Consider the following 27,940-nt stretch of genomic DNA (forward strand, 5'->3'; position numbering starts at 1 on the left):
GCTAAAACAAAGTCTAAGCAGGAGGAGACAAAACACATATATCTACAAAATACCAACTAAATATAGCAATAAAATAACATAATTAAAATAAAATGAAAAGAAACGAACTAAGGCATTAATCCAGATAAACAGATAAACAATTCAAGAGTTTTATAGCTTTTTGTCAAATATTTTTGTACAGATTTAAAAAGCGCATTATCGTTTTTGAAATACAAAAAAAAACTTCTCTTTCAGAAAACAACATTTATGAATAAAAAGAATAATAATAATAAAAAAGTTTTGTCCAACTTTCCATTTAAAAAAAGAACTTGAACGCAGCAGTCACGGTAAACTACGGAAGACGAGAAAGGACATGCCTGTTAAACGAGTAATGACGTCGTTATTTCGAGAAACTAACTGGAAAAAATATGAACAAACATTGCCGTTTTCTTCTTTTCTTGTAAACAAATGAATTTTGAGAACTTTTTTGAGAATTTTTGAGAACTCCCTTAAAAACAAATCAAGAAACTTGAGATGACAGAGAGAGTTTGGTGAATCCAGCTATCAGCTTAATTAAATATACAGCAGATTCAGCTGTCTTTTATACCCAACTAAATTAGTGAGCGAATACATATTGCTCTGTTCAAGCACATTATATTAATGCACGTTTCAAATAAAGTTGCAGACATGAAATTCAACATGATCAGAGAAGCATTAGTCACTGTCCTCTCCCCGTGGGGCGGGGTGGGGGATTCCGGTTAAACGAAAACGAAACCGATAGATGTGTTTATATATTCCGGAGTCCTGAAGTCCGCCTGTCAGAACAGACAACGGAGAGACTGTTCGTGCTCCTCAACGGCAAAGTGATAACAGAGGACTGCAAAACGGTGCAGACATCCTGGTATAAAGAGATTATCCAAAAAGGTACGTTTCTAAAATATCGATTCTTAACTTGCGTGTGATGTCCACTGGAAATGGTAGTGCTGTGCAGTAATAGTAATACATTTAAGATTGTGTGATTTGAAATTGAAGGCTTTTATGGGTTAATTAAGAAACGGAATCGAATTTCCCCACTTTAAAAAATGCAGTTATAGAAAACTGCACTTAGGGACATATTTTGGGCAATTAATTAAGCAGTTAAACGGGTAAACCTTCTTTGTTGTCCTTTTTTTTGTCACTCAAGAAAATGGAAACTTCCATCCATGATCCATGATAGTTTGTCCAGCAGAGGGCGCAATTTCAGCTACGCCGCTTGTGCAAAAACCAGACCAGACCGACATTTGAATGACCCATCCCATAGGACTACTAAAACACTCACATCTGCTACTGGTTCTGCCCTTCTGTCAAATACCAGAACACTTTGTGGATCACAAGTCAAAGTTTTCCCACCCCTGGTGTAAACAGATGGATGAGGGGAACAGAGGTAGGGTCAATTAGTGCCGACAGTCTATGTCCTAGAAAATGACACTGGTTGTTTGATTTTTGCCTAAAAATTGTATGATCATAATTGAAAGATCACTAAAAACTATTTTACAATGGTTAAAAAGATGATCGGAGTGGGACTTTAACCCTTGTGCTATCTTAGATGACCCCACCCTCGCAATTGACGTGTTACTCCTACCATGACAAAGGTGGATAAAGGTGAAAAGATTTCATGTAATCCATGGACACCAGTGAAGATCACAAATCATTGAAGAAAAAAGGTTCAGCGCACTGTCTAGTGGGTCTAGATGACCCAACTCCCAATGTTAAAGTGCTTAGGATAGCACATGGGTTACGTTGTCGCTTCTATACAGTTTTTTTGTCCCACCATTTCCAGAGAAGAGAAACTTAAGATGCAGAAAAGTTCGTCCAGCAGAGGGCGCAATTTCTACTGTGCAAAAACAAGATCAGACTAACATTTTATAGTTTGTACACAGTGTTTTAACTGCTTCAAATGCAAATATTAACATGTATACATTGCTAATAATTGAAATTTGTTTTAGTTAACCATGAATAAGAAAATTTAAAGTTTTAAACTCTTTGGGTGCTTTAAAGCTCTTTTAGCCGCCACCAGTGTCTGAATGTGTGAGTGAATGTGTGTGTGACTGGGTGAATGGGTCTGTGACTGTAAAGCGCTTTGTCCTTGTAGGAAGAAAGGCGCTATGTAAGTATACGCCATTTACCATTTTATCCAAGATTGGCCTTCCTTTGTTCTGATTTTGAGTTGGAGTAAAAAAGATAAATTTTTCCACAAACCTTTTTCTGGCTATTTTAGTTTAAAATCTTTATGTGTTACATTTTAATGCTGTAGTCCCTCCTTTTTTGTCTCCTTTCTTTGTTCTAGTGTAAGCAGTCATTCAAGTCCTGCATGGAAGAAAGACCATGGACAGACTGACTTTTAGAGTTGGGATAGGTAATGAACTCAGAATTTCATACAAAAAACTGATAAAAGTTGGGTTGTTTTTTTGTGACTCACTGTTGCCTTTTTCTTCCAGGTTTAGAAAATGAGGATCGTGAGAATCCAGACAGAAGGAGGGGGGGCAGAGGAAGAGGTGGAGGCAGAGGTGGGAGAGGAAGAGGTCAGAGAGATGGAGGAGCAGCGTTCCCGGTGGGGGCAGGTGATGGAGCAGAAAGGGGTTGGTGGCGAGACAGAGACGGAGGCAACAGGAGGGAGCAGGAGGCAGACAGAGGCAGACCAAGAGGGAGAGGAGGAAATAGAGAGAACGTTGGAGAGAGGCTTGAAATAGGCAGAGGACGTGGCGGCGCTGAAAGAGATGGAGCGAGGATGGGCAGGGGGAGAGGAGGTCAAAGAGGTGAGGGAGAAGAGGGCGGGAGAGATGAGAAAAGAGATGGTGCTCGGTCCCATGGCAGAATAATGGGCTACAAAGCCCTGGAGGAACTTTACCAAGAGGAGCCCACCGTCGTGGCCATTTCCCTCTCCTCAGACCCCGCCTTTCACAGACTCCTGAGTGCAAAAGAAATACGGCCAGACCTTATTCAACTTGTGTGCTTGGTGCTGAGTAAAGCGTTCGAATCCAGGGCAGAAAGAGGGACACTCCAGCACCTGGCAGGCGTCATCAAAGATTCAGCCTTTTTCCAATTCACCTTGCCTCAACATGTGGGGGGCATGGTGCTAGAGTCCAACCCTGCCCGCAGAGCCCAGTACCCGCAGCATCTTGACAACATCCTGACCATTCTTTCGCAGGTAAATAACCAAAGAAAAAAAAATAATTAGGGAATAACTTGATTTTAGGTTGTGTCTGAATTTCCTCACCACTTCGTATTATGGTGTGTTCGCCATTTTTTTTCTAAATCCACAATCGAGGGCTTTAGAAATTTACCAGAAGCTAACCCTGTCCGAAGACATAGCGTGCAAATATAGACCATAATGCACTGCATTTGAACAATTTTGAAAAAAACAAAAAAAAGTTTTCATCATCAGTACTCAGTGGATGCATAAATAGTCTTCATAAAATGTTCATACTTATCAGGTTTTTACTTCAGGAAGTTGGTGACGTCATATTTGATGTTAAAAGAACAGAAAAACAGTGAAAATGGTGTCCAAATTGCCTTTAAAATCCAGAGAACTACATATTCTCACTTTATATAGTTCTGTAGTTGTGGTGAGGGAGTTCGGACATAACCCTACTTTGTTCTGTTCAAACAAAAACCATTAAACAGACATGAAACTATTTGAATAAATAAAGTATAAAGCTGTTAGAAGGGGGATTACATTTCCCACTGCATTAATTATTCATGGCATAATGAGGGAACAATCAGAGTCGAGGAGTCTAAAAAGGAAAATGAGAGTTCCAATTTGCATGCATTTTATTTGCTCCTCTTGCCTTCTGTATATTTTTTTCATAGCTAATTTAACTTCAAATGAGGCGTTTATTTCATACAGTTTGATTAAATCGAAAGATGTGATAAAGATAGAACACTAAATAATATAAAATATCTTTTACTTTCTAACATGTTTAGTCATAAGTCTAATCTGTGTATAATCTGTTTACCTTAAAGGACCCATGTCATGCAAAATTATCTTATTATAATGTTCATTCCTCACTATGAACAACCTCAAAGCAGTATTTTTTTTATCAATTACGCATTTCTGAGTATTCCTCTAAAAACCTGCGGTCTGAGCATCAGCCCCTCCCATGAAAAAGAGCGGGTTCTCACATTGTGACATCACAAGGTGAGGACCAGCCCCTTTCAGGAAGAGTCTGTGCTGCCAGCACCACCCCCATGCTAACACACACACACACACTATTTTCTATGTACTATATGCACATCCATCTTTGCAAAAGTTTGGATGTTTGTTTGTTTTCGTGGGCAAAACACAGAGATGCTGCAGAGGCCGGCTATAGGTTAAGGTCATGAAATGAGCGGCACCCACAAGGAGAAAAAGCCGGTGGCTCAGACATCGAGGCGTCTCACATCCGAGTTGGAAAAAGAACCGGGAAAATAACCATGATTTCATAAATAAATGTGTTGCCAAAGGTACCGGTAATGTATTATCATATATGTGGATATAGTTTACCTTGAAAGGTTTAAGAAAAGCATGACATAAGCCCTTTCACTTCTAATGAAGTGATAGAATTTCTGTAAAAATAACGCAATTTTTAAGGTTTTGAAGTAAAACGTCATTTATAAAGAAAAAAATCCAACGCTATCTAAGCATTTTGCAATCACTTCATCTTCATTTAACACATTTTTTGGACTATAAGTCGCTTTGGAGTATAAATTGCAAAAAAATGCATCATAGAAAAGAAACATGCACTGAGTGCAAGTCACAATTTTGGGAGAAATTTATTTCATAAAATAAGAAAACAACAACAAGCATATAATCTTGAAATACAAATCGTAATAATAAACTAGATTACAATCATAGATAAAGCTGCGCAATTCACTACCATAACACACTGATGCTTCATGAAACATAGGAGAAAGATCTAGTATATTAGCCCAACAGAGGAACAACTCTTAAGATAACCACATCATGAAAAACATGCTAGCAGGTCAACTAAACTCTTTATTTCACTTCAAATCACTAAATCTGTTGAATTCTTTATCCTCAGTTGCTGTCAGCAGCAAATGCTGATACACCTACAATGCCCTCTAGTGGTTGTTGCCATACATCAAAAAAAATCATATATAAGTCGCACCCCCGGCTAAACTACACAAAACCACGACTTGTACTCTGAAAAATATAGTACATGATATGAAGTACATTATTATTAAGATGAATACTTTCTAATCCTTTCTTTCATATGTGGTTCATACAGGTGCTTAGTATGTTTCCTGCAAGTTCAGTCAAAGCAGTGAGTATGTTGTTGACGCTGCTTCAAGCCTCCATCAACAGTCTGAGGGGATCTGGTTTGGACGTGGACACTCGAGTGGAGGAAAACGGGGAACAGCTGAAAGGCTTAATAGAGCATCTCCAGGAGAGATCAAGGGAGGGGACCCTGCGTTCAGACAAGGACACTTATGCTCTTCTTCCCACTGATGGTGATAAGCAAGGTATTGGTCCTTTAAAGATTGGTTTAATTAAAATCCTTTTTAAAGAATAACTTTTTTGTTTTTGTTTGCTAAGGAAAGAGGTGTTGAGAATGTCCCACTTGAATTTTAGTAGTTCCTCAAGAAATCTTGTATATTTTTGGTTTAACATAGTCTCACTGGCCACTTTATCAGGTACACCTTGCTAGTACCAGGTTGGACCCGCTTTTGCCTTCAGAACTGCCTTCATTCTTTGGCAGCATAGATTCAACAAGGTACTGAAAAACATCCCTCAGAGAGTTTGGTTCATATTGACACGATAGCATCACATTTGCTGCAGATTTGTTGGCTACACATCCATGATGCCAATCTCCCATTCCACCACATCCCAAAGGTGAACTATTGGGTTGAGATCTGGTGACTGTGGAGGTCATTTGAGTCCAGTGAACTTGCTGTCACTTTCAAGAATCTCGTCTGAGATGATTCCAGCTTTATGACATGGCGCCTAATCCTTCTGAAAGTAGCCATCAAAAGATGGTACACTGTGGTCATAAAGGGATGGACATGGTCAATAAGGTGTGGCGTTGGAACCATGTTCAGTTGGTGCTGAAGGACCAAAGCATGGATGGATCCATGCTTTAACATTGTTCACGCCAAATTCTGAGCCTACCGTCAAAATGTTGCAGCAGAAATGGAGACTCATCAGACCAGACGCCGTTTTTCCAATCTTTTATTGTCCGGCTTTGGTGTGGTCTTCTGCTGCTATAGTCTAATCTTCCTCATGGTTGGACATGTTGTGCATTCAGAGATGCTCGTCTGCAAACTTCGGTTGTAATCAGTGGTTGTTTGAGTTCCTGTTGTCTTTCTGTCAGCTGTAACCAGTCTGGCCATTCCCACAGAATTGCTGCTCACTGGATATGTTCCCTTTTTTGGTACCATTCTCTATAAACCCTAGAGATGGTTGTGGGTTAAGATCCCAGTAGATCAGCAGTTTCTGAAATCCTCAGACCAGCCTGTCTGACACCAACAGCAATGCCACGTTCAAAGTCATTTAAATCTCTTTTTTTCCCCAGTCTGATGCTTGTCTTGAACTGCAGCAAATTGTGTTGACAATATCTATGTGCCTAATTACACTGAGTTGCTGCCATGTGATTGGCTGATTAGAAATTTGCGGTGTACCTAATAAAGTGGCCAGTGAGTGTACAGAACTTACAACGGATGTGAACCCCATTTGTGTCCTAGGTGATGAAGAACAGCAGGATTTTCGGACCATACCAATCTATCCAACTCCTGAGGAGTTCCAGGAGGACCACAAACCATTTCTGAGACCCAACCTCACCAATCAGCGTTACACAAACTCCCACCTCTACCTCGACACGCACTTCCGACTGCTCAGAGAGGACTTTGTGAGACCGCTTAGGGAGGGGATCCAACAGTTACTGCAGACCCAAAAGAACTTGGGGAACACCATGAATCCAGCAAAGACGAAGCACTTTGATGACATCCGGGTTTATTTTGATACGCAACTTGTTGTGCCCAAATGCACACACACCGGCCTCGCTTATGTTGTGCAGTTTGATATTAAGCCACTCCAGGTCAGATTCTGAATGGAATTACTTACTATTATTTAAGTTTTAGTGTGTTGTCATGATGTTTATCCTCATATGGGTCTGATTTTGTTCCCTCAGTTTGTGCGCTGGCAGAACTCCAAGAGGCTGCTCTTCGGTTCTTTGGTCTGCCTTTCGTGCAATAACTTTGAGAGCTTCTTATTTGCTACGGTCTCAGATCGAGACCCCAAATACCTGCAAAAAGGACAAGTCCAGATTACCTTCACCGAGGAGAGCAGATACAAATTGGCCAGAATTCCGGTGAGACCCTTTATGGTTTTTATTGTTCTAAATTCTGCTCTCTCAGCCAATCACAAGTGTAGAAATGTGTGGAGCAGGTTTGTAATTAACAAGTTTGTAATTAAGAGTCAGGCTGAAGTTGAACCTAAAAACCGGATGAATTTAATGAAAAGAGCTTCCCATTTTTGGAACAGACTGACCAGTTGTTTCTCATGGTTGAGACCACTGCTTACTTTGAAGCTTATCGGTATGTTCTGGAAGGCTTGAAGGAACAGGAGGAGGAAGACCTGCCCTTTCAGAGGTAACAGTGTCTGTGCGTGTGTGTATGTGTGTTGTGTGGCAATTTTAAACACAATACAAACACAAACTGATTTTGAAGGATCATAGAAGATATGTAAAAGTAAAAAGCAAGTCCTGCAATCAAAACTTAGCTCTTAATTGAAAGTTAAACTCTGTAAAAACCACTATATCAAAGAATTGACAAAATTAACATCTTTTATACCATGGTCCGGGTGAATACTCGATTCTGATTGGCTGCTGGGTGTGCATTAAAAAGTGATAAACCATGCTGAAAAAAGAAGTTCCGGTCACCTAGCTTTAATGTTCTGTATCACTGCGCCGGCTTCTTAAAAAACAACCTTTTGCTTCATCCTTTGGACAAAAACAAGCGGTAAGAGGTGAACTTTCTCTCTGAACTGATGCTTTATTCAACCCATCGGAAAGATCAGCATACATATGTCGACAAATCTTGACTGTGGCGGAAGCAACCATCCTTCGCTTCGCGTTGGACAGTTCAGGCTTCCACGGTGTGCGTTAAAAAGTAACCCTTACATACCATCACCGGGTGAATACTCTATTCTGACTGGCTGCTGGGTGTGCATTAAAAAGTGATATACCCCAGGATAACTGCACGGTGAAAAAAGAAGTTCCGGTCACCTAGCTTTAATGTTTTGTATCACTGTGCCGGCTTCTTAAAAACAACCTTTTGCTTCATCCTTTGGATAAAAACAAGCGGTAAGAGATGAACTTTCTCTCTGAACTGATGCTTTATTCAACCCATCGGAAAGATCAGCATATATATATATATCGCTTTATATCGCAGAGTCTTGACTGCAGCGGTGGTGCAGGTTACTTAACAAGTAACATATCATATGTGTGGCGTGGTGCAGTGGTAGGGCGGTCGTCCCATGATCGTAAGGTTGCAGGTTCGATTCCCGCCTTGCACGCCCATGAGTCGAAGTGTCCTTGGGCAAGACACTGAACCCCACGTTGCCTCTGGTGGTAGGCGGGCGCCTGTGTTTGGCAGCGGAGCGGCCACCAGCTTGTGAATGTGTGTGTGACTGGGTGAATGGGTCTGTGTAAAGCGCTTTGTCCTTGTAGGAAGAAAGGCGCTATATAAGTATACGCCATTTACCATGTATATATACGTAACAAATAGTCCGCTTTTTGTGAGAAAAGGGATCCAAATTGGAAAAAAAACAAGAATTAAGGACTAAAAACGGGTTACTATTTATTTCTTTTGTAAGTGACCGTGGTATAAGCGGGTTAATGGCCCGCTTGACACGCACTTTGCGGAAGTAACCATCCTAGTAACCGTCCTCCACTTCAATAGATAAATTATTCTCACCATAAAGTTTGGAAACTTAGTTGAGCTTTTCCCGCCAAGTTTTTTTGAGATTTGACGGAAGCAGCCGTTTTGAAATGAGCATAAAATGGATATTAAAAGCAATTCAGCCCCATGCTCACCGCTTTTCAGGTTTTTTTAAACGGCGAATATGATGTCATTGATTAGATTTTCAGTTTGTAAAATCAGTAAGTGTTTTATGACGACTATCCACTGAATCCACTGTGTTTTGATGATGAAAACCTTGATGTTTTATTTAAAAAAATAAAATAAAATACATTTTTTTCCAAAAATTGTTCAAACCCAAAGCATTGGGGTCTATATTCGCCAATCTAGTGAGCATGGATGCACACTGGTAGATAGTGCACCTTTGGAGGGTTTTCATTTGTCCAAAACGGTTCAGAAACAGAAAATCTGCTATCCTTTTGGCTCACTATGAATCAACATTTCTTGTACAGTATTTTGTAAATGGTTTTACATAATAGAAAAAAATATCTTTTTCAAACACTAACATTCTAGATTCTTTTTTTCTTTTTGAGGGGTTTCAGAAGGATACAAATAATGTTAGGGACATGAAACATTAAGGTTTAGCCAAGATGTAATGAATTTATTACATATTTTAGTGGCATACCTGTTTTTTTTATTGGACACACCATTAAACTATTAAAGTTTGTCCCCTCTTCCCCCCTTTTTAAAAATCTATTCATGATATTTGTAATTTTTAAATCTAATTTTGAATCCTCTGTTTTAACCTGGTCTGCAGTAACTTAAAAAATGATATTTTTAGAGTTTTTTATTTCACAACTGATGTAAAAGGAAAATGTATCCGCTAAAACAAAAAGGATTTCAGTTTTAAATACTTTCTGAAGATGCAACAGTGAGAATCTTTGTGCTTTCAGGTACATCGTAGAGTGTCACAAAGACGTGAATCCCCCAGAATACCTTAAAGCGAATGATGTGTATGACCTATCTTCCGTTGCTGACCCAGAGTACAAGGAAAGCATCAGGCCTTTTCACAGCCTTAAGCCAGAAGCCTGGCCTCCTATGCAAGAGTTGGGCCTGGACGAGTCTCAGATGAAAGCTTTCCAGCTGGCTCTCACCAAGGAGCTGGCAATCATACAGGGACCTCCTGGCACCGGTAAGAAATGCGAAAGCTTTGAGTGAAAACTCTGATTAAGAATTGATCTTTTGTTAAGGCGTGAGGCACATGTGCTGCTCCTAATGTACACGTAAATGAAAAAATGAAAAGCCCAACTTTCTGGCACAAAATGGTGAAAGTTGGATCTCAACATTGTGTTTACGTTCTGTACTACCAAAGCTTTATCTGCTTTTTCCATTTTTTTTAAGGAAAAACATACGTAGGCCTGAAAATTGCTGAAGCTCTGTTGGCCAATCAAATGCTGATTGATCGGCATGGCACAACTCCAATGTTGGTTGTTTGTTACACTAACCACGCCTTGGATCAGTTCCTTGAGGGTGAGTGGGATATAATATACCAAAAATGTGATTTTATACACTCTGTATATGACATACCTCTAATGAAATATGATCTTTTTGATCTCTGCTTTCACATTAGCTGCAGTTAAATGTCCAAAAGGTCTTTTAATCTGCTAAAAAATGGGATTCGAATTGAACTGTGTACACAGGCCCTGGAAAACTTGATCCGATTACATTTTACAAGTTCGTTTGGAATAAAGCATTTTGACATGCACAGAACAATCTAAAAGACCGCAAAGTGACGTTGAAGAGGAAAGTAGCTCAGTACTATGTACAGAAACATGGCTGCTGCTAGCATGTAGAGAGATGATCCTCGGAGTGTGCTTTTATTGTCATTATTATATTTTTAAATTCACTATTTGCACATAATACCACACTACCCCTCTAGAAGGGTTATTACCTTGGATGCCTTAAAATACGTGTGGGCAATGCAGCAACACGCAATGTATGACCTCAGCCTTTTTTCTTTCTGGAAACGATTGGTAACACGACATGATTGTTTGCTCGGATCACGGATTGGCATTTCCGCATTTAAAACCTCTGCTCAGAGGCAGCTTGCCGGGGCAGAGCAGCTGGCTCCGGAGCGAAGTCCCCTCCAGAGCACACGTCTACACATGACGCCAGTCCAGTAAAGACCCACAATCAGAATAAATTGTTTACATGCACCACGGTCGGCTCAACAATCGGCATGATCCACCTGTTTCAATCAGAAGAAAGTTTTTATCTGAATGCAGAGTATTCCAAATGGCGTGATTACAAGACACATTTTATTCTGATCAGGCTTCAGGTCCGATTACTTGTGTCCATGAAAACACGGCCATTGTCAACACGTTTACATTCCAGCGTTTGGGGTTTGTTGCTTCCAAATGGTCATTTAGTCTTTCTCTGTTTTCAGGGATTCATAAATTTCTGAGTAAAGGCATAGTCAGAGTGGGAGGTCGCAGCAACAGTGAGATTTTGAAGCAGTTCAATTTACGTGAGCTGAGCCAGTCACCCGCCTACAGACGTTCACTGCCATCTAACCTCCAAAGTGCTCATAACCAGGTGGGTTCCTGCTTGTTTTTTAAGCTTGGGTGGGCTGGTTTTCACCATGCCGTTGGTCACACAGGTTCCCCTTGTCCTCTCCCGTTTAACAGATCTACAAGACGCTGTGTATGGAGGAGAGGGAGTTGCAAAGCCATAGCATGAAGCTAGAGTGCTCTTTGAAAGGTGTCATCCGTGAAAACTTCCTACAGAGGTTCATTTCAGACACACACTGGAAAAGTCTCCATTCCCTCCCTGTGAGTCACATGGAATTCTTGATGCACACGTGCAAAAGAAACTGAAACAGAGGGAAATTCAATGCAATCTTCTCAATGTGAATTCAATTGTAGGTGGAAGAGGAATTTCAGTTGTGGAGTGACCAGAAGTTCAGTGTGATAATGGAGTGGCTGGGTTTGGGCTCTACTGTGTTCCAGCTGAGGGAGGCAGAGAACACAAATGCAGCTGAAGGTATGGGTTTTCTACAACTCGCACAAATGTGTATCCGAAACAATGGCGTGCAGGTTTTTTACTGTACTGTGTTTCCTGTAGCGGAAGAAGCAGAAATGGAGGAGGAAGACCTCATTGAAATTGCGGAGGAGGCTGATCTGATCCAGGAGGAGAGGATGATTGAGGACAACTGGACAGTGGGCCCCACAGCTGGCAGACAGAAGGGAGACCAGGGCCAGGCTGTCAGAGCAGTGGAGGACCTGTTGCTGGCTATGAACCTGGACAAAGTTGGTCCACAGGCTGAGCAGAGTGGGGATTTATGGCAGGTGAAAATACCTAGGATTTCCTTGAATATTGTCATGTTCAGGTAGTAACATTCTTTGTACCCATCTGTATGCGAGAACTGGACCAAGTGAGTGTGACGTCACCCAAAGAGAATAGTTCACTTCTGGCTCTAACCAAATGAAGTCTGTCGCTACCCGGCTGTCATATCAGTCCGTAAACCCGCAAGCATTACGTCACTTCCTCTTTGTGGCCAATATTGCGAAGGTTAAGCAATTTGATATAGATTTGCTCCCCTAATTTGTATATCTTTTTATAGGTTTGTTGTTCCAAGATTGTAAACTTTTTAATTATTCATTCATTTCTTCATCTTTTAAACCCGTTTTTCTCCCTTTCGGGGTCATGGGGATGCCAGAGCCTATCCTGGTGGGTGAAGGCAGGGGACATCCTGGAGAGGTCGCCAGTCTGTCGCTGACGTTTGAATTAATTATTTAAAAAGTTAAAATAAATGTATATATGTATGTATATATATATGTAAAAGCTCTGCTTCTGGTAACGACAGTTCTGCCTCCTTTACGATTGTCCATTTAAACAGCAGAAAACTCGGCGATCTTACAAATTTATGTTTTCCTTAACAATGGAGAGCTTCCCTCGACTGAATTACAGCGCCATAAAATAAAAGAACATCGCCTAAATACAAAACTGTACAGTCGTGTCATTACAAACAATGAAAATTTCAACGATCCAGGATTTAATGAAAGCTACATGGCTTGGCTTTTATTTTTTGGATATGTTGTCGATGGCATTTTACTTTGAGGAAAAGGTATGCTCAGGGAGTAAACGGAAGAAGAAGAAAAAATTGTTGTCTTTTGCAGGATTCCTGAGAGTCCTCATCCTAAACATCCTTTTTTCTTTCATTTTTCGTCAACATTAAAATAAACATTTTACGAGGTTATTATTGTTATTAACATCTGCGGACCGCAAAATGCTTTAGCAAAAGTAGATACATTTGACACGAGCGGGGACCGTTAGGGTTGCGACAAAGTCAATTCAGTAGCCATTTTATTGTGATTCAGATGCTGCCGTGTTTAAACCAGAAATTAGTCGGTATGAGTCGTCGTTTCTATGGCAAGCACTCTAGCCAAACTGGAGTGAGCTTGTTGGAAGTCCACACCCCTACCACTTTAAAGTGGGCTCAGGAGAATCTGTCAATCAAATGGTTCGACGTGAGTCCACAGACTTTTATTGAGGTATCTGATTGGTCAGTTTATAACCTGAGTGACTTACACTACAGAAAGAATTAACAAGATTAACAAGAACATGTTAAAAAAGATAGCAGAGCAAAAATGTTTTTTTCTTCTGACAAATAGAATGACTTAATAATAGCTGTTTATTTTTTAGTAGAAGTCTGTTTGATTTTGGCTTCTTGGAGCCAGCAGGTACTTCCTGTTTGGAGCACCAGGGGGGAGGAGCCACTCAGTCTAGTTCTAATAAACAGTCTATGCTACCCATGGATGTTCAGTTCCTGACACACTTAACACTATGTTGGAAACCTATTGACAGGAGTGGTAACCATTTTAATTGCTTTGCACTTTTGCACAGTAATGTGCATGCAGCATTACAGTTAAAGTAGCCCTTTAAAATATGAGTGTTTTTAATTCAATCAGTTGGTTTAAATTTCATATTGAATTTTACAGTGGGAGAAAATTAGAATGTTTTGTTTTCTGACAGGCATTCCTTACAAACTGCCTTTCAAGGTTTCAGAAATACGCACACACACGCACGCATGCACACACACCTACACACACACAGCACCATAGCATTTCAGCAGATGCTGCAACAATTCAAAAATTGGAAGATTCGAGTGTACCCCATTCTAATCTCAACAGATGCAAAGAGACCAGAGGAAAAAAATGAAGAGCAGAATACGGAAGGAGATAGGAAGGGGCTTGGCCATGACGGAGGAAGAGGAGAAGAATGTCTTCAATGTTTGGAGTCTTAGTGTTGAGGACAGATGGAAGCTGTACCGGTTAGTAGTTCACTTTCTGAGTAATTCATCTTGGTTTTCCTCTTCTGCCTCCTATCGTTTATCATAAAAAACTCTGCAAACATTACCCTTCCATTTGTTTTCCTTTTCTTGCGCAGTTCGTCTGCTCCCTGCAGAACTTTTGTCTGATGCAAGCGGTGCATTCCCAGTGTGTGTAATTAGGTCCACTAATCGCCGAGAAAATGGATCCCAGTGGATCTGATCACCAAAGAGCCACAGTTTAACTCCAAAGTTCCATAACTGTGGAAACCAGACTGTGGGCTTATTACAGTCATTTCAAGTCACATATAGGGCAGTTTTCTATGAAGGCAGGTGCAGGTACCCTGGTAATATTCAAGCTGGGGAATTTTGGGAAATACGTGCTTGTTGGTTTTTCAGTTTATTTACCATCCTATTCAAATTTAGTTATGGCTCGCTGAATTTATAAATACTGGTGTTTTGTTCTTTAATATATATATATTATTATTGTCTGCAGGTTATGGCTCACACGCTACAGGGTGGAGCTTCGCACAAAAGCCTTGCAGTCCGAAGTGGCTTATCAGAATGCAGTGGACAGACTGGCGGACGTGAAACGGCAGCAGAACCTTCATGTACTCAAGCAGGCGAAAGTACGTAACTGGCATAAATGGTGGGAGTCAGGTTTTGTTTCTTTAACCCCTTGGCGCCTATTAATGCAAAAATATGTTAAACCACTTCGGCTCCAAAATTACCTAAATTTATTATCAAGACACCCTGTGACAGATGCAGCAAAGCAGCCCCAAAACAGAACTCAGCATCCTCCATGTTCACAGTCGGGACGGTGTTCTTTTCATTCTACGCTTCATTTTTGAGTCTACGAACATAGAGCTGATGTGCCTTACCAAAAAGCTCCAGTTTTGTCTCATCTGTCCAAAGGACATTTTCCCAGAAGCTTTGTGGCTTGTCAACATGCATTTTTGCAAATTCCAGTCTGGCTTTTTTATAATTTCCTTTCAACGGTGGTGTCCTCCTTGGTCGTCTCCCATGAAGTCCACTCTGGCTCAAACAACGACAAATGGTGCGATCGGACACTGATGCACCTTGATCTAAGAGTTCACCTTTAATATCTTTGGAGGTTGTTCTGGGCTCTTTGGATACAGTTCTAACTATCCGTCTCCTAAATTTGTCCTTAATTTTCCTCTTCCGGCCACGTCCAGGGAGGTTGGCTACTGTTCCGTGGGTCTTAAACCTCTGAATAATATGTGCCACTGTCGTCACAGGAACTTCAAGCTGCTTAGAGATGGTTTTATAGCCTTTACCTTTATGATGTTTGTCTATAATTTTGTTTCTAATGTCGTCGGACAGTTCTCTCCTTGGCTTTCTGTTGTTCATGTTCAGTGTGGTACACACCTTTTCACCAAACAGCAACGTAACTATTTGTCTCCCTTTAAATAGGCAGACGGACTGATTATGGGTTTAAAAACAGCTGTGATGTCAATTAAAGGACATACCTGAGTCCATCATGACCCCCTGGGCAATTAGTTCTCAGTCTTTTATGGGGGTACCATCATTTTTGTCCAGCCCTATTTCATTACTTTTTTTTTTTAAATAATTCTGTTAATCAACAACTCAAAAGTAATGGCTGATTTTGATTATTTAACTTTCAGTACATTTTAATTTATTATTACTATTGAATGTTTCAAGTCATTTCAGTGAACATTGTGGACTTTCTTTCTTTAACTGAGGGGTACCAACAATTTTGTCCACCACTGTACATGATGGAAGTTTTTATTCTAACCTTTCTGTTTACAGAATAAATCATAATTTTCTCTGTCAGTTATTAGTGTTGTGTTCATAAGTAAACGCATGTTCCATCCACCAGGTTATTGGAATGACGACAACTGGGGCGGCCAAGTTTCGTAAATCTCTGCAAGAAGTTCGTCCGACTGTGGTGATAGTGGAAGAGGCTGCAGAAGTGCTGGAAGCCCACACCATCACCACACTCAGCAAAGCATGCCAACACCTCATTCTCATTGGAGACCATCAGCAGGTAAGAGATCAGCTGCACTTAAAAGGACAATAATCCCTGAATCCTCTGGGGGATCCTCACCTTCCCAAACCAAACATTGTTTTGGTATTAGTACAACCTGTAATCTGGAAAGGAAACAAATAAGTAGCATGGAGGGGATTGAAAAGTGATGGTTTTCTGGTATCCAGTAGATGATTACACAACTTGTCAGAGCCTACCAAGCACATATGGCCTGCCAGCCTGTCTAGCAATCTGCAGCATGTGGTAGCAACTACACACAGTTCTATCACACATTTTAGGACTTTGTGTTGCTTTCTTCTCCCTGTTGGCTGAAATCTAAAACGTTTTTGATCTGCCTTGTTTATTGGTGGATTTGTGCTCTTTTATTTAAATGAATAAATCCGAGCTATTTATTTTAAAATTCACCGTAAACTTAATACAAGTTACCGGGCTTTAATTAATAACTCGATCGCACACTGAGACCAACTAATACATCACAATAAAATGTGTATATATATATAAATATGTGTGTGTGTACAGTATATATCTATCCTTGTTAAGATATAGAGATATAGCCAGTCTCTGAGATATGTATGTATATATATATATATATATATATATATATATATATATATATATATCTGGTCTGGTCTAATACATATATATATATATATATATATATATGTATTAGACCAGATATATATATATATATATATATATATATATATATATATATATATATATATATATATATATATATATATATATATATATATATATATATATATATATATATATATATATATATATATATATATATATGTGTATTAGACCAGATATATGATACCAGAAAATCAAATGGGAAAAAAACTGTGTAATTTTATTTTCTGTTTTGCCCATTGATGTTGGTTTTTCAGTTTTTCTGTTCTCACTGCAAGCAGTCATAGTTGATCTGATTTTCTATATTAATTTCTGATTTTAATGAAGGTGGATGGCTGGATTCAATAAAAGCTGTGGGATTACTCTGCCGTTTAATAACCACAGGTTTTGTGTCCATTGGAGCAAATCGCAGAGCTTCACCTCGAAATGAGACTTTGTGTTGCCTCCCCCACCGCCCTCCTTCATACAGAATTGTTCTGTTCTGATGCTAAATTAGTTTTGCAAAAGCACTCTAATAAGAAATTATGCAGATAATTAAGAAAGTAATAACAGGTAAACAATATAAATATTATATTGTAAGACTCCCTCTATGAAAACAACCAAACTGTCAAACTCCAAAGTGTGTCGCTTTGTACATCGCCTACCTATTGCAAATATAGTTTCTTCAACCAATTAATTAACTATTCATTATTATTTTTGTGATTTAAAATAACTTTTAGCACACATTTTGGCTAAGAGCAACTTTGCATTTTACTTAGATTGCACACAGCTGTCAAGTAAACAGAGGTTTATTCACTTCAGGCTTAAAACAAGCTGCCAACTCTACAGTATGTTCTTTCTATCAGGACACAATGAAACACGTTCAACATTGGCATGTTATTAGCAAAGTTACTTTCATGTCACGTATAATATTTCTAGAAAATAAAACTAAAAACTAAAAAAAAGAGGTGAAATAAAATGATGATCATACAATATCTGATATGTATATTGTGACTTGTAAGGGTAGTTTCATGGTCTGGGCTTGCTTTAAATGTGACTGTCTTTATTTCAGCTGCGTCCCAGTGCCACAGTATTTGAACTAGCCAAGAATTTCAACCTGGAAATGTCCATGTTTGAGAGGCTGGTGAGGATGGGACTGCCATACGTAAGACTCAACTACCAGGTTTGTTCTTCTGCACTAATCAATGAAAACAAAGATCACACGATTCAAGCGGAAGAGACTGAGTGAGTGTTTTTCTTGATTTGTTTTTTAGCATCGTATGAGGCCGGAAATTGCGTGTCTTCTCACCCCACACATCTATTCTGAACTTGAAAACCATCCTTCTGTGTTGGAGTACGAAAACATCAAGGTATTTACTTTAGTGTTAGGAGTTCCCTTTGGTTGCAGTATGTAAGCCTGTTCTTTGGCATCTTATAGTTAAATGTTACAAAACTACAACTGGGTGGACAGTTTATTTGCAGTCAGACTGTAAATGATGTTTTGAGGAAAACTGGGGTTGGTTTGGACAGCATCAGAGTTCAGGTGATCTTTCACATATGGGGAAACAAAATCAAAAATTAATAAGGCCATGTCACACTGCTGCTACGTACATTTTGGGCATTGTCCATGTATTTAGGTCTTTCGTAATACATGCGTGATGTACGTAGGTCATAAGTGTTTCTTGCGTTCGTCGAAGTGCGCAGATGAACGTCGAGGGTTTTGGCTGATGGGTCTTTACGTGAATTTGGTTTACACAGTCATCGCAGTGTGTGCATATTTTACGTAGCTTATGCGCAATTATTACGTCAATCTTATGCAATCGTGCTTGATTTTTTGCGAGATGCATACACAAATTTGTGGCTGTCCAGTACTGTTCCACGTATATCTAATGGACCTTTCACGAATGTACCATCGATGTCTAACTTTTATATTGTGTATATGATGCACATGTCATGTTCAAACTACGTAATTGCAGCACAAATCACTAATAAATTGCACATAAACAGTGGAATAATCATGCATGGTTCATGCACAATTGGCGTATTGTGTGACGAGTTTATAAATTGGCTGATCTGTCACCCCTACAGCAGTCTATGCAGAGTACGGGTTTTCCGTGAGATTCAAAATTGTTTGTCAAAGGATTTTGAGAGACCTGACTCCCCACCCAGATGTGGGGTCAGGTCTCTTGTGGGACGGTGTCCTGCACCGCGCGGGAGGGGCTCAGATATGGCGGTCGTAGATGCTACTCTGAACACGTACCAGGCCCTTCTCGCGGATATTCCCTGCTGCAGCTCCTGCCAAGTATCCCCCCTCCGCATGCTGCCTTAGCTGGCACCTAGCAGCTGACTTAGAACTCAAGCAGACTGGGGAAATCCGGCTGTTGAATTAAAACAAAGCATTGCCAGAACCCGTGAAGGGATTGCACGAAGCGCAGGTTTACGTGTTCCTTGTGTGGTTTGTATTCTTTTCGTGGTTTTAACGTGGTCCATTCGTGTTGCATTTGTGAAACTTTTAGGTAAGGCACACAACTTTTCTTACTTTTTCAACGTATATTCATGTATGACCAATTTATATATGTGGAAAATGCACAAAATGTACTTAGTGGCTGTGTGACTTGGCCTTAAGAAAAAAAGCTCTGTTGTGGACCAAACACTCCAAGTTGATCAACTAAAAATGATAAAGACAACTGAATAAACTTTCATGCTCTGTAAAAACACGTGACATTTTATCACATCTTACAGGGGCTCAACACCAACTTGTTTTTTGTGGAGCACAGTTACCCAGAGGAACAGATCAAAGATGGGAGAAGCCATCAAAACATTCATGAAGCAAAGTTTGTTGTTGCCCTTTGCCGGTACCTTCTCTTCCAAGACTACAAACCAGAACAAATCACCATTCTCACCACCTATACAGGCCAACTTCATTGTCTGCGTAAAGAAATGCCTGCAAGCGAGTTTTCAGGAGTCAAGGTGCATGTTGTAGATAAGTACCAGGGAGAGGAGAACGATATCGTGCTGTTGTCTCTAGTGCGTAGCAACCTGGAAGGAAAAGTTGGCTTTTTGAGTATTCCCAACCGTGTCTGTGTAGCCTTGTCCCGTGCCAAGAAAGGTCTTTACTGTATCGGGAACAGTTCAATCCTGAGCAGAGTCCCGCTATGGAGCAACATCTTCCACACCTTGAGAGGAAAAGACCAGATTGGAGAAGCTCTAACCCTGTGTTGTCAGAATCATTCAGATCGACGGGTAAAGGCATCTTGTGCTGCAGACTTTAAACAAGCCCCAGAGGGGGGCTGCAACCAGCCTTGCCAGTATCGACTGGATTGTGGCCATGTATGCTCAAGAGTCTGTCACCCCTCTGACTTGGAGCACAAGAAATTTAAATGCAGCAAAAAGTGCGAGAAGATTTTATGCGATCTGGGACACCGGTGCACACTTGTTTGCCATCAAGAATGTCCAAAGAAGTGTCCAATGAAGGTTGAGAAGATTGTACCTAAGTGTCAGCATTCTCAGATGATTCCTTGCCACCAAAGTCCGCAGACATTTGAATGCCGGGAGCCCTGTCAAAAGCTGCTTAGCTGTGGCCATCCATGTGGCTCCACCTGTGGGGCACCATGCACCACCAAGTGCATGGTGGTGGTCACTCTAGCACTTGAATGTGGGCACAGTCAGCAAGGGGCTTGCTTTTACAAGAAAGAGAGAGACCAGCTCAAATGTACAATCCCATGTCGGCATCAGCTGAAGTGTGGCCATGAATGTTCTGGTACCTGTAGCAGTTGCCTTCAGGGACGCGTTCACGTGCTCTGTTCTCACCAATGTGAGCGTCTTCTGATCTGCTCACACAAGTGCACGGAGCCGTGCACTGGGGATTGCCCCCCCTGCCAGAGACCTTGTGAGAATTGCTGCATCCACAGTAATTGCATGAAGCCATGTGGTCAGCCGTGTGCTCCCTGTATTGAGCCCTGTGTTTGGCAGTGTCCTCACCAAAGCTGCAGCAAACTTTGCCACGAGCCATGCGATCGACCACCATGCACCCAACCTTGCACCAAGATCCTGAACTGTGGCCACCAATGCATCGGTCTATGTGGAGACAAATGCCCAAACATGTGCCGCATCTGCAATCGCGAGGAGGTCACAGACATTTTCTTTGGAACCGAAGACGAGCCCGATGCTCGCTTCATTCAGCTGGAGGACTGCGGACACCTCATTGAATCTACTGCCATGGACCATTACATGGGGTTGGATGACATCAAGGCAAACAATGAAGAGCAGGTGACCATTAAATTAAAGGAATGTCCAAAGTGTAAAACTCCAATACGCAAGAACCTGCGCTACGGAGCGCACATCAACCGCAGTCTGGCTGAGATCGAGATGGTCAAGGAGAAGATAAATGGACGGAAACTTGACATCGAAGAGCAGAGGATAAACCTTCAAAGCAAGCTCAAGAACTGTACCAGCTGTCAAATTTATCTGGGAGATGAGTATTTCAAAATCCAGGAAAAACTGGGAGAGCGTTTCCTTACTGTACATGATCTTTGGGTTCTGGAAAACCAAATAGATTTCCTAGAAAGAGTTGGAAAGCTTTTGGAGATTGAAAAGGAAAAAATGCTGTTCAGTCATGGCTACAGGTTTCGGCAGAGTGTTAATCAGTTTTTGAGCTGGCTTAATAATCCACAACAAAAATTCACAGATCAGCAGGTGTGTGATTTGCAGAGAGAGCTAACAAGACTGAACCTCCAGGCTGAGCTCAACGTCCGCTGTCAAAAGGCATATAAGATGGAAAAAACAGACCAAATCGAACCTGAGGAAGAGGAAATCCGAAACCTGTTGAAAACGTGCGGCCCCTTTACTGAGCATGATGAACTCAAGGTCAAAGAAGCCATGAAGAGACTGGATGAAAAGTTTCCAATGACAGGCTTAGGAATCACTGAAGAGGAGAGAAAAATGATCGTCTCAAGTCTGAAAATGCCTCCAGGTCACTGGCACAAATGTCCTAACGGGCACGTCTACCTGATCACAGAGTGCGGCGGGGCCATGGAAAGCCGAAAATGCCCAGATTGCAATGCCACTATTGGTGGCCAAAATCACACACTCAACAGAGGTAACCTTGTTGCTACGGAAATGGATGGAGCACTGCACCCTGCTTGGTCTGAGCAAAACAATCTCCTCAACTTTGAACTCCAAGACATTTAGATATTTCATAAGAGCAATTAATTGTTGCTTTGGCTCTTTGTTGTTAAAACTACCCAGACTGTGGTGTTATATCTACTTTCATTCATGCTGGAGAGGTACTAACCTCTGCAAAAGCCAACGAAACAGGGTCCTTTCAAAAACATTTCCGGGCAGGCATAAAAGATCAAACCCTGCATGCCCATACTGATGTTAAGTGAACTCATTCTTTTATTTGAAATAAATTGGTTACATTTTTCAATTTCAAGAACAGATTATTGGTATAAATAGGATGTAAAAACTGCTTTTCAGATTGTACTTAATATCTATAAATAGTTAAAGAACAAAAGGGGTTTCAACTTGATTGTTTCACAATCTCACCATCACTTCTTGCTTGATATGTTTGAGATGGTGTGTCTTTTCATCTAACAGTAGGTGGCAGTAAAGCACCTTAAATATGCCAGAGAAATCAGACATTTGTCAGGCATGGATGAACAGGTTAGAGAAAATTAAAATATGTTTTCTTTTTTTTCTTCTTCAAGTAATGCATATGATATTGAATTGTCATGATGAAATGATATTTTTTTTTGTCAAGCATATTTCAGATATTATGTGTACTAGTATGTATGCACAATTAATAAAGCTCTTATAAAAAGCATTACTTTTGTTTGTTTTTTTCTTTGGAGGTACAGATGAAACTACAGAATGAAAGCTTTTGAGCCTGTACCAAGATATCATTCACACTGAAGCTGAGGAAACAGCCCTGAAATAGCCACCATTCCTCTTCTTTATACAAGACTCCCAGTTGCTGAGTTTCATTTTGCCGTTTTGTAACAGCTTGCATCGCTTTATTACATGATGAATGTGTCCCTGTCATAAACTCAGCTCCAATGCAAACGGGCCAGTCTTCAAGAAGGGGGAGGGCAACGAAAATGGACCGTCAAGGAAAGCGTTAAAATTGAAAACATTTTAAAAGCTTGCCAGTCTTTTCAGTGTTTATAGGATTCAAGATTCCGGTTGAGCTGGATGAAAGGTGACGCTGGAGAAAAAGGCTAATATCCTCAAGGGGGTACTGACTCATCGATCATGTTTTGTCTTCTTACAATATGCTATTGTCAGAGTTTGAAACTGCTGTGCTTTTATTATAAAAACTACCTCTTTGCTTCTTAAGGCATTCAGATTTGATAAGACAATAGTTACAAAACTTTAGCACAGAAAAATTAAAAAATGAGATGAAATACCTGTTACAAAAATGTAAGAGAAACTTAAATAAGGAAAGATTTGAAAGATTTAACAGTGAAACAGGAATTTGTGAAAGAAATAATCCGTGTCTTTGGCGGTTGGGCTCTGGGTCGGAGACATCTTGCATGCTTGGAATGACCTCGAATGACGTGAAGAGCCTAGACGCTGATGGTGGTTAAGGCCACACCGCGCTGAAGTAAGAGCCAGGAGAACAGGGTGAAAGTGGGCTTGTGAAATGTCAGGAGTAAGCAAACTTCTCTGAATTCGAAGGCAGGAATATGAATTTGCTTGTCATTGGCTGTGAAGAAGGTGATCCCTTTAGCTATTGGCTCAGAGTGAAGTCCAACTGATGAGTGACGTGGAGGGAAGAATCAGCAACCCAGCGTACCTGCAGATGAGGTAGAGTTCCTTATTGAAATTGTGCCAAGTAATCAAAGTGATAAAAGGGGATTATGCCAAATAAGGTAAACACAAACATGGAAAGCAGCTGGAGAAAAAAATATGTGCTATCCTAGGCACTGCAATATTGGGAGTGGAGTCATCTAGACCCACTAGCCAGTGCTCTGAACCTTTTTTCTTCACTGATCTCTGAACCTCACTGGTGTCCATGGATTATATGAAATCTTTCCACCTTTATCCACCTTTGTGGTAGGGAGAACACGTCAATGTAAGGGTGGGGTCGTCTAAGATAGCACAAGGGTTAATGGAGGGGTTAAACTGCACTAAACTGAATGTGATGCGGGCGACAAATTCACGTCAGCCACCCCTTTTTTTGCCACGTGGCAGATTTTGCTGCTTGGCGCTTGTCCAAAAGTGTCTTCATAAGCTTAACGCCGCATATGGGAGGAGCTACCAGCAACCAGTTTGTAGAATGATCACACACAATGGAGGGTTGTCTGTGTTGATCTCAGTTACAATGCATGGAAGACACAGATGATGCTGAGAGATCAGGTTTATTTGTTTTAATAATAAAAATAATAATACATTTTATTTATATGGCGCCTTTCTGGACACTTAAGGTCACCTCACAATACAAAGATAAGTAAAGCATAAAAACACAACAACAATAACTCCACAATAACACAAATAAGTTAACAGTTAAAACAGCAGTTTAAATATGTGCTGAATGCATGATGAAAAAGATAAGTTTTGAGATGTTTGGAGAACTGAGAAAGTGAGTCCGTATTTCGTAGATCAGAGGGGAGGGAGCTCCAGAGCTGCTGAATGCTCTGCCCCCCATGGAAATGAGGCGTGATCGTGGAGGGAGGAAGAGGATCTGAGGGAGCAAGTGGGAGTAGCAACAGTTAGGAGCTCTGACAGATATGGAGGGGCGAGGTTGGGGAGGGCTTTGTAGGTCAAAATGAAGATTTTGTAAGTGATCTGTTGAGGTACTGGTAACCAATGAAGCTGGTGTAAGACGGCCGTAATATGATGAATGGCGACTTTGCCAGATTTCAGATTCTTTAACTCTGGCCCACTGTGGCACGCTGCCCAAATTGCACTGCTGCCAGACCTTCATGCCCAAATTTACGCCACAGAACCATTGACCTAACATTAAAACTGGTCGCCTGTGCCACACGTATCATGTTTAGTGTAAATGCAGCTTAACCCTTGTGCTATCTTAGATGACCCCACCCTTACATTGATGTGTTTTCCCTACCATGACAAAGGTGGATAAAGGTGAAAAGATTTCATGTAATCCATGGACACCAGTGAAGATCACAAATCATTGAAGAAAAAAGGTTCAGCGCACCGTCTAGTGCAGGGGTCGGGAACCTTTTTTGCCGAGAGAGCCATAAACGCCACATATTTTTAAATGTAATTTCGAAAGAGCCATACAATAATGTAGCGTCTCTTTCCCACACTGAGGCACGCAGACTTAACCTCTTTTAAGGTTCTTTATTCTGGTTACTGCAGACCGCAACAAACGCCGTACAATTAATTCAGCAACTCCTGAATCTCTCCCGCCGAGACGAGAGCGCTTCTCCCAACTTTATATTCCCCTGCTCCCGCTGCAGCCCTCCCATTTCCCTTATTCGGCCCATAGCTGAACCCCAATGGTCCAAACTACCTAACAACAGGCTGACCGACAGAACTGAGAGCCAATCAGATCTCTGCTTGATGCGTTCATTGAACTCCAGAACTTTTAACGCGGCCCAACAGCCAAGTTAAACTCAGTCTTCTACAATATGTTTAAAACTAAATATACAAATGAATGTGTGCATTTGATGTAATTTCAACAATTTTAAAGTACAATAAGTCTGTGGATTCTTTTTAATAACATTGTTATGCTGTTGCTAATAAATGATGAGTATTTCTCGTAGTAGTTTTGCTGATGGTCTAGTCCGGTTGATACGTGGTGAGTTTCTGCTTCACGCAGGCGTTGAGACTTTAAACGTGATGGTAGGTTAGTATGAATGTTCTGTAGATGTGAGACAGACTGATCACATGCAGACGGGGAGCCAAACACACACTCACATGCTGCAGTGAGTGACGGTCAGTGGGTTTTACGTTTTTACAATCCCTGCGCGATTCACCTTCTGCCCCCCCCCTGCTTTCTCCCTCACACGTCCCGTCCCCGCAACTGCGCGCTCTTTCTCAGAGACGGGAGCGCGCAGTTTTGGGCACGGCAATTCACAGGTTTCTGGGTGGTACAAACTCTGGTACAAACTCTGTGAAATAATAGATACCAACAATGCAAGGCAGAGCCTAACAGAAATTACAACCAGTACATTGATGAAACCACACTAACTGATCCTCACAACATGATGTAAGGCTCTTTGTTTAATTTCTCCAGTGCATCTGTGTGCAACATCTCTTGCAGATTAAGTAGATAATAAATTGTCTTATCTGAAGCTCACATAAAAGTGTGTCTACAGCTGTAGACTGCTTAAAGATCTTCAAGGCCACTCTGTAGATATGAATGCCAGAGTCAGAACAGTGTGCTCTTCTCAACGGCCTGGTTTAAAAGGAAGACTTACAGCCAATTAAAACAAAAAAACATTCCTGTGTTGTACATTCAAAGCAGGAATAACATTTTTTCAAACGCACCTTTTAAAGACCCACTCCAATGAAAATTGTGTTTTTACTAGGGGTGTGTATCACGAAGAGTTTGGCGATACAACACGTATCCTGATACGCGCCCCACGATATGATACACATCACAATATTGTACCGGGAAATATTTTCTTTTCTTTTTTTCAAGAATTGACTTAGAAAAAACTCTACCTGAATGTCAATACGCCTTTCATTGTAATAAAATGATCAAATTAATTTTATTTAATGATCACAATGTTAATCACTGCAACTGTATCTCATGTACAAGCAAATTCATAGTGCTTTTATTTTGGTGACTCCGAGAATACCGGTATGTATGTTTGTAACCCTTGTGCGCTCCTAGGCACTTTCATATTGGGAGTTGGGTCATCTAGACCCACTAGACGGTGCTCTGAACCTTTTTTCTTCAATGATTTGTGATCTTCACTGGTGTCCATGGATTACATGAAATCTTTCCACCTTTATCCACCTTTGTCATGGTAGGGAGAAGATGTCAAAGTAAGGGTGTGGATAGCACAAGGATAGCATAATCAAACTTGTCTGATTTTTAAAGCAAATATTTTTTGGTTTAGGTAAAAAAAATGAATGTGCCTTAACCAATAAGGTTAGGGAAATAAAGTGCTTTTTATTTCAAACATTTCTAAATGTAGCTTCTCTAGTACTTTTAAACAGTTCAGGAGCCTGAATGGTATTTCAAAAAATAAAGAAAAAGAAAACACCAATTCTTTCCAGAAACAATAAAGTCTGATGAGGCAGCATGACAGGGTGAAGGAGAGCGCTTTAATGTGGCCGAGATCCTTTATTTACGTGACAGTCTGCACTGCAGCTCCGTTTTCTCACAGGTGGAAGTAAACTGGTATTTCAACTGTTATCGCCACAATGTTGGCCTGTTTTCAGAGCGTTGTACACATCACTGATCCATAAGGTTGCTGAACTAGAATCTATTGCTGTGAGGTTCTGCAGAACTTTGGCCCGCTTTGCCGACATCATTTTGGCTGATGCTCTGTGCATGAAGCCGCTGTGCAGCTGCACTGCTTCACTCGTTCCTATCTGAGGCCGCAACAAAGCACCACGATCCATGTTTTTATGTTACTGACAGCAACATGGCACAGAGTTTCTGTTTGGTACCAATCCCAAGTAAAAACTAAGTAGTTCATGTCTCATTAGAACGAAAAAAGCTGCCTTTGGCTGAAATCTTCCTGTTGTCTTGTGCGGTGTAGAGCTGCTCAAAGAGACTCCGTGTGCTTTGCTGCCAACTAGCGGTCGGAGGTTGAAGTGGAAAACAAGAGTCAGACGCTGAAGGACGGTCAGAAATAATTAAATAAATATCGCCCTGACAGCAATTTAAAATCGATACAAATATCGCCAAATGAAATATCGCGATACATCTCCGAATCAATTTTTTCCTACAGCCCCAGTTTTTAACGTGTTAAAGTCTTTGTTTTCCTCGTTTGAGCAGGCATCCTGTACGGCTAGATAGCTCCAATGTTGCTCATCAATTCTGTAGCACAGGTAATGTTAGGTTGGGGTTGTGAGGGGTTCTAAGCTAGTGGGAGAGAGTGTAAACAGAGGGGTGATGGGAAGTGGGGGTCGGCTTACTCCACGCCAACAGTGCCGTGAACTAC

At 40.8% G+C, this 27,940-nt stretch overlaps 1 protein-coding gene across 3 annotated transcripts; it reads left to right on the plus strand.

Moving 5' to 3' along the window:
• The first annotated feature begins 762 nt into the window (after positions 1 to 762).
• Positions 763 to 22,674, plus strand: znfx1 (zinc finger, NFX1-type containing 1). Of its 3 annotated transcripts, none has more exons than XM_011474925.4 (19): positions 763 to 903; positions 2,306 to 2,374; positions 2,457 to 3,166; positions 5,247 to 5,481; positions 6,700 to 7,052; positions 7,146 to 7,325; positions 7,499 to 7,605; positions 9,828 to 10,066; positions 10,276 to 10,404; positions 11,321 to 11,469; positions 11,562 to 11,705; positions 11,799 to 11,916; positions 11,998 to 12,221; positions 14,067 to 14,206; positions 14,700 to 14,832; positions 16,065 to 16,232; positions 17,923 to 18,033; positions 18,125 to 18,220; positions 19,593 to 22,674. In XM_011474925.4, exons 2-19 carry the CDS (start codon positions 2,344 to 2,346, stop codon positions 22,038 to 22,040), a joined length of 5,715 nt encoding a protein of 1,904 aa, XP_011473227.1. In that variant the 5' UTR covers positions 763 to 903; positions 2,306 to 2,343; the 3' UTR covers positions 22,041 to 22,674. The 3 variants fall into 3 exon arrangements, with proteins under 3 accessions (XP_011473227.1, XP_020558865.1, XP_078803285.1); XM_020703206.3 differs by having other exon boundaries at positions 6,709 to 7,052; XM_078947159.1 differs by lacking the exon at positions 763 to 903 and adding an exon at positions 1,262 to 1,402.
• Positions 22,675 to 27,940: the final 5,266 nt, after the last annotated feature.

Source organism: Oryzias latipes, chromosome 5, assembly GCF_053564925.1.
Source record: "Oryzias latipes strain Hd-rR chromosome 5, Olatipes_Hd-rR_3.1".
In the NCBI taxonomy this organism is placed as follows: Eukaryota; Metazoa; Chordata; class Actinopteri; order Beloniformes; family Adrianichthyidae; genus Oryzias; species Oryzias latipes.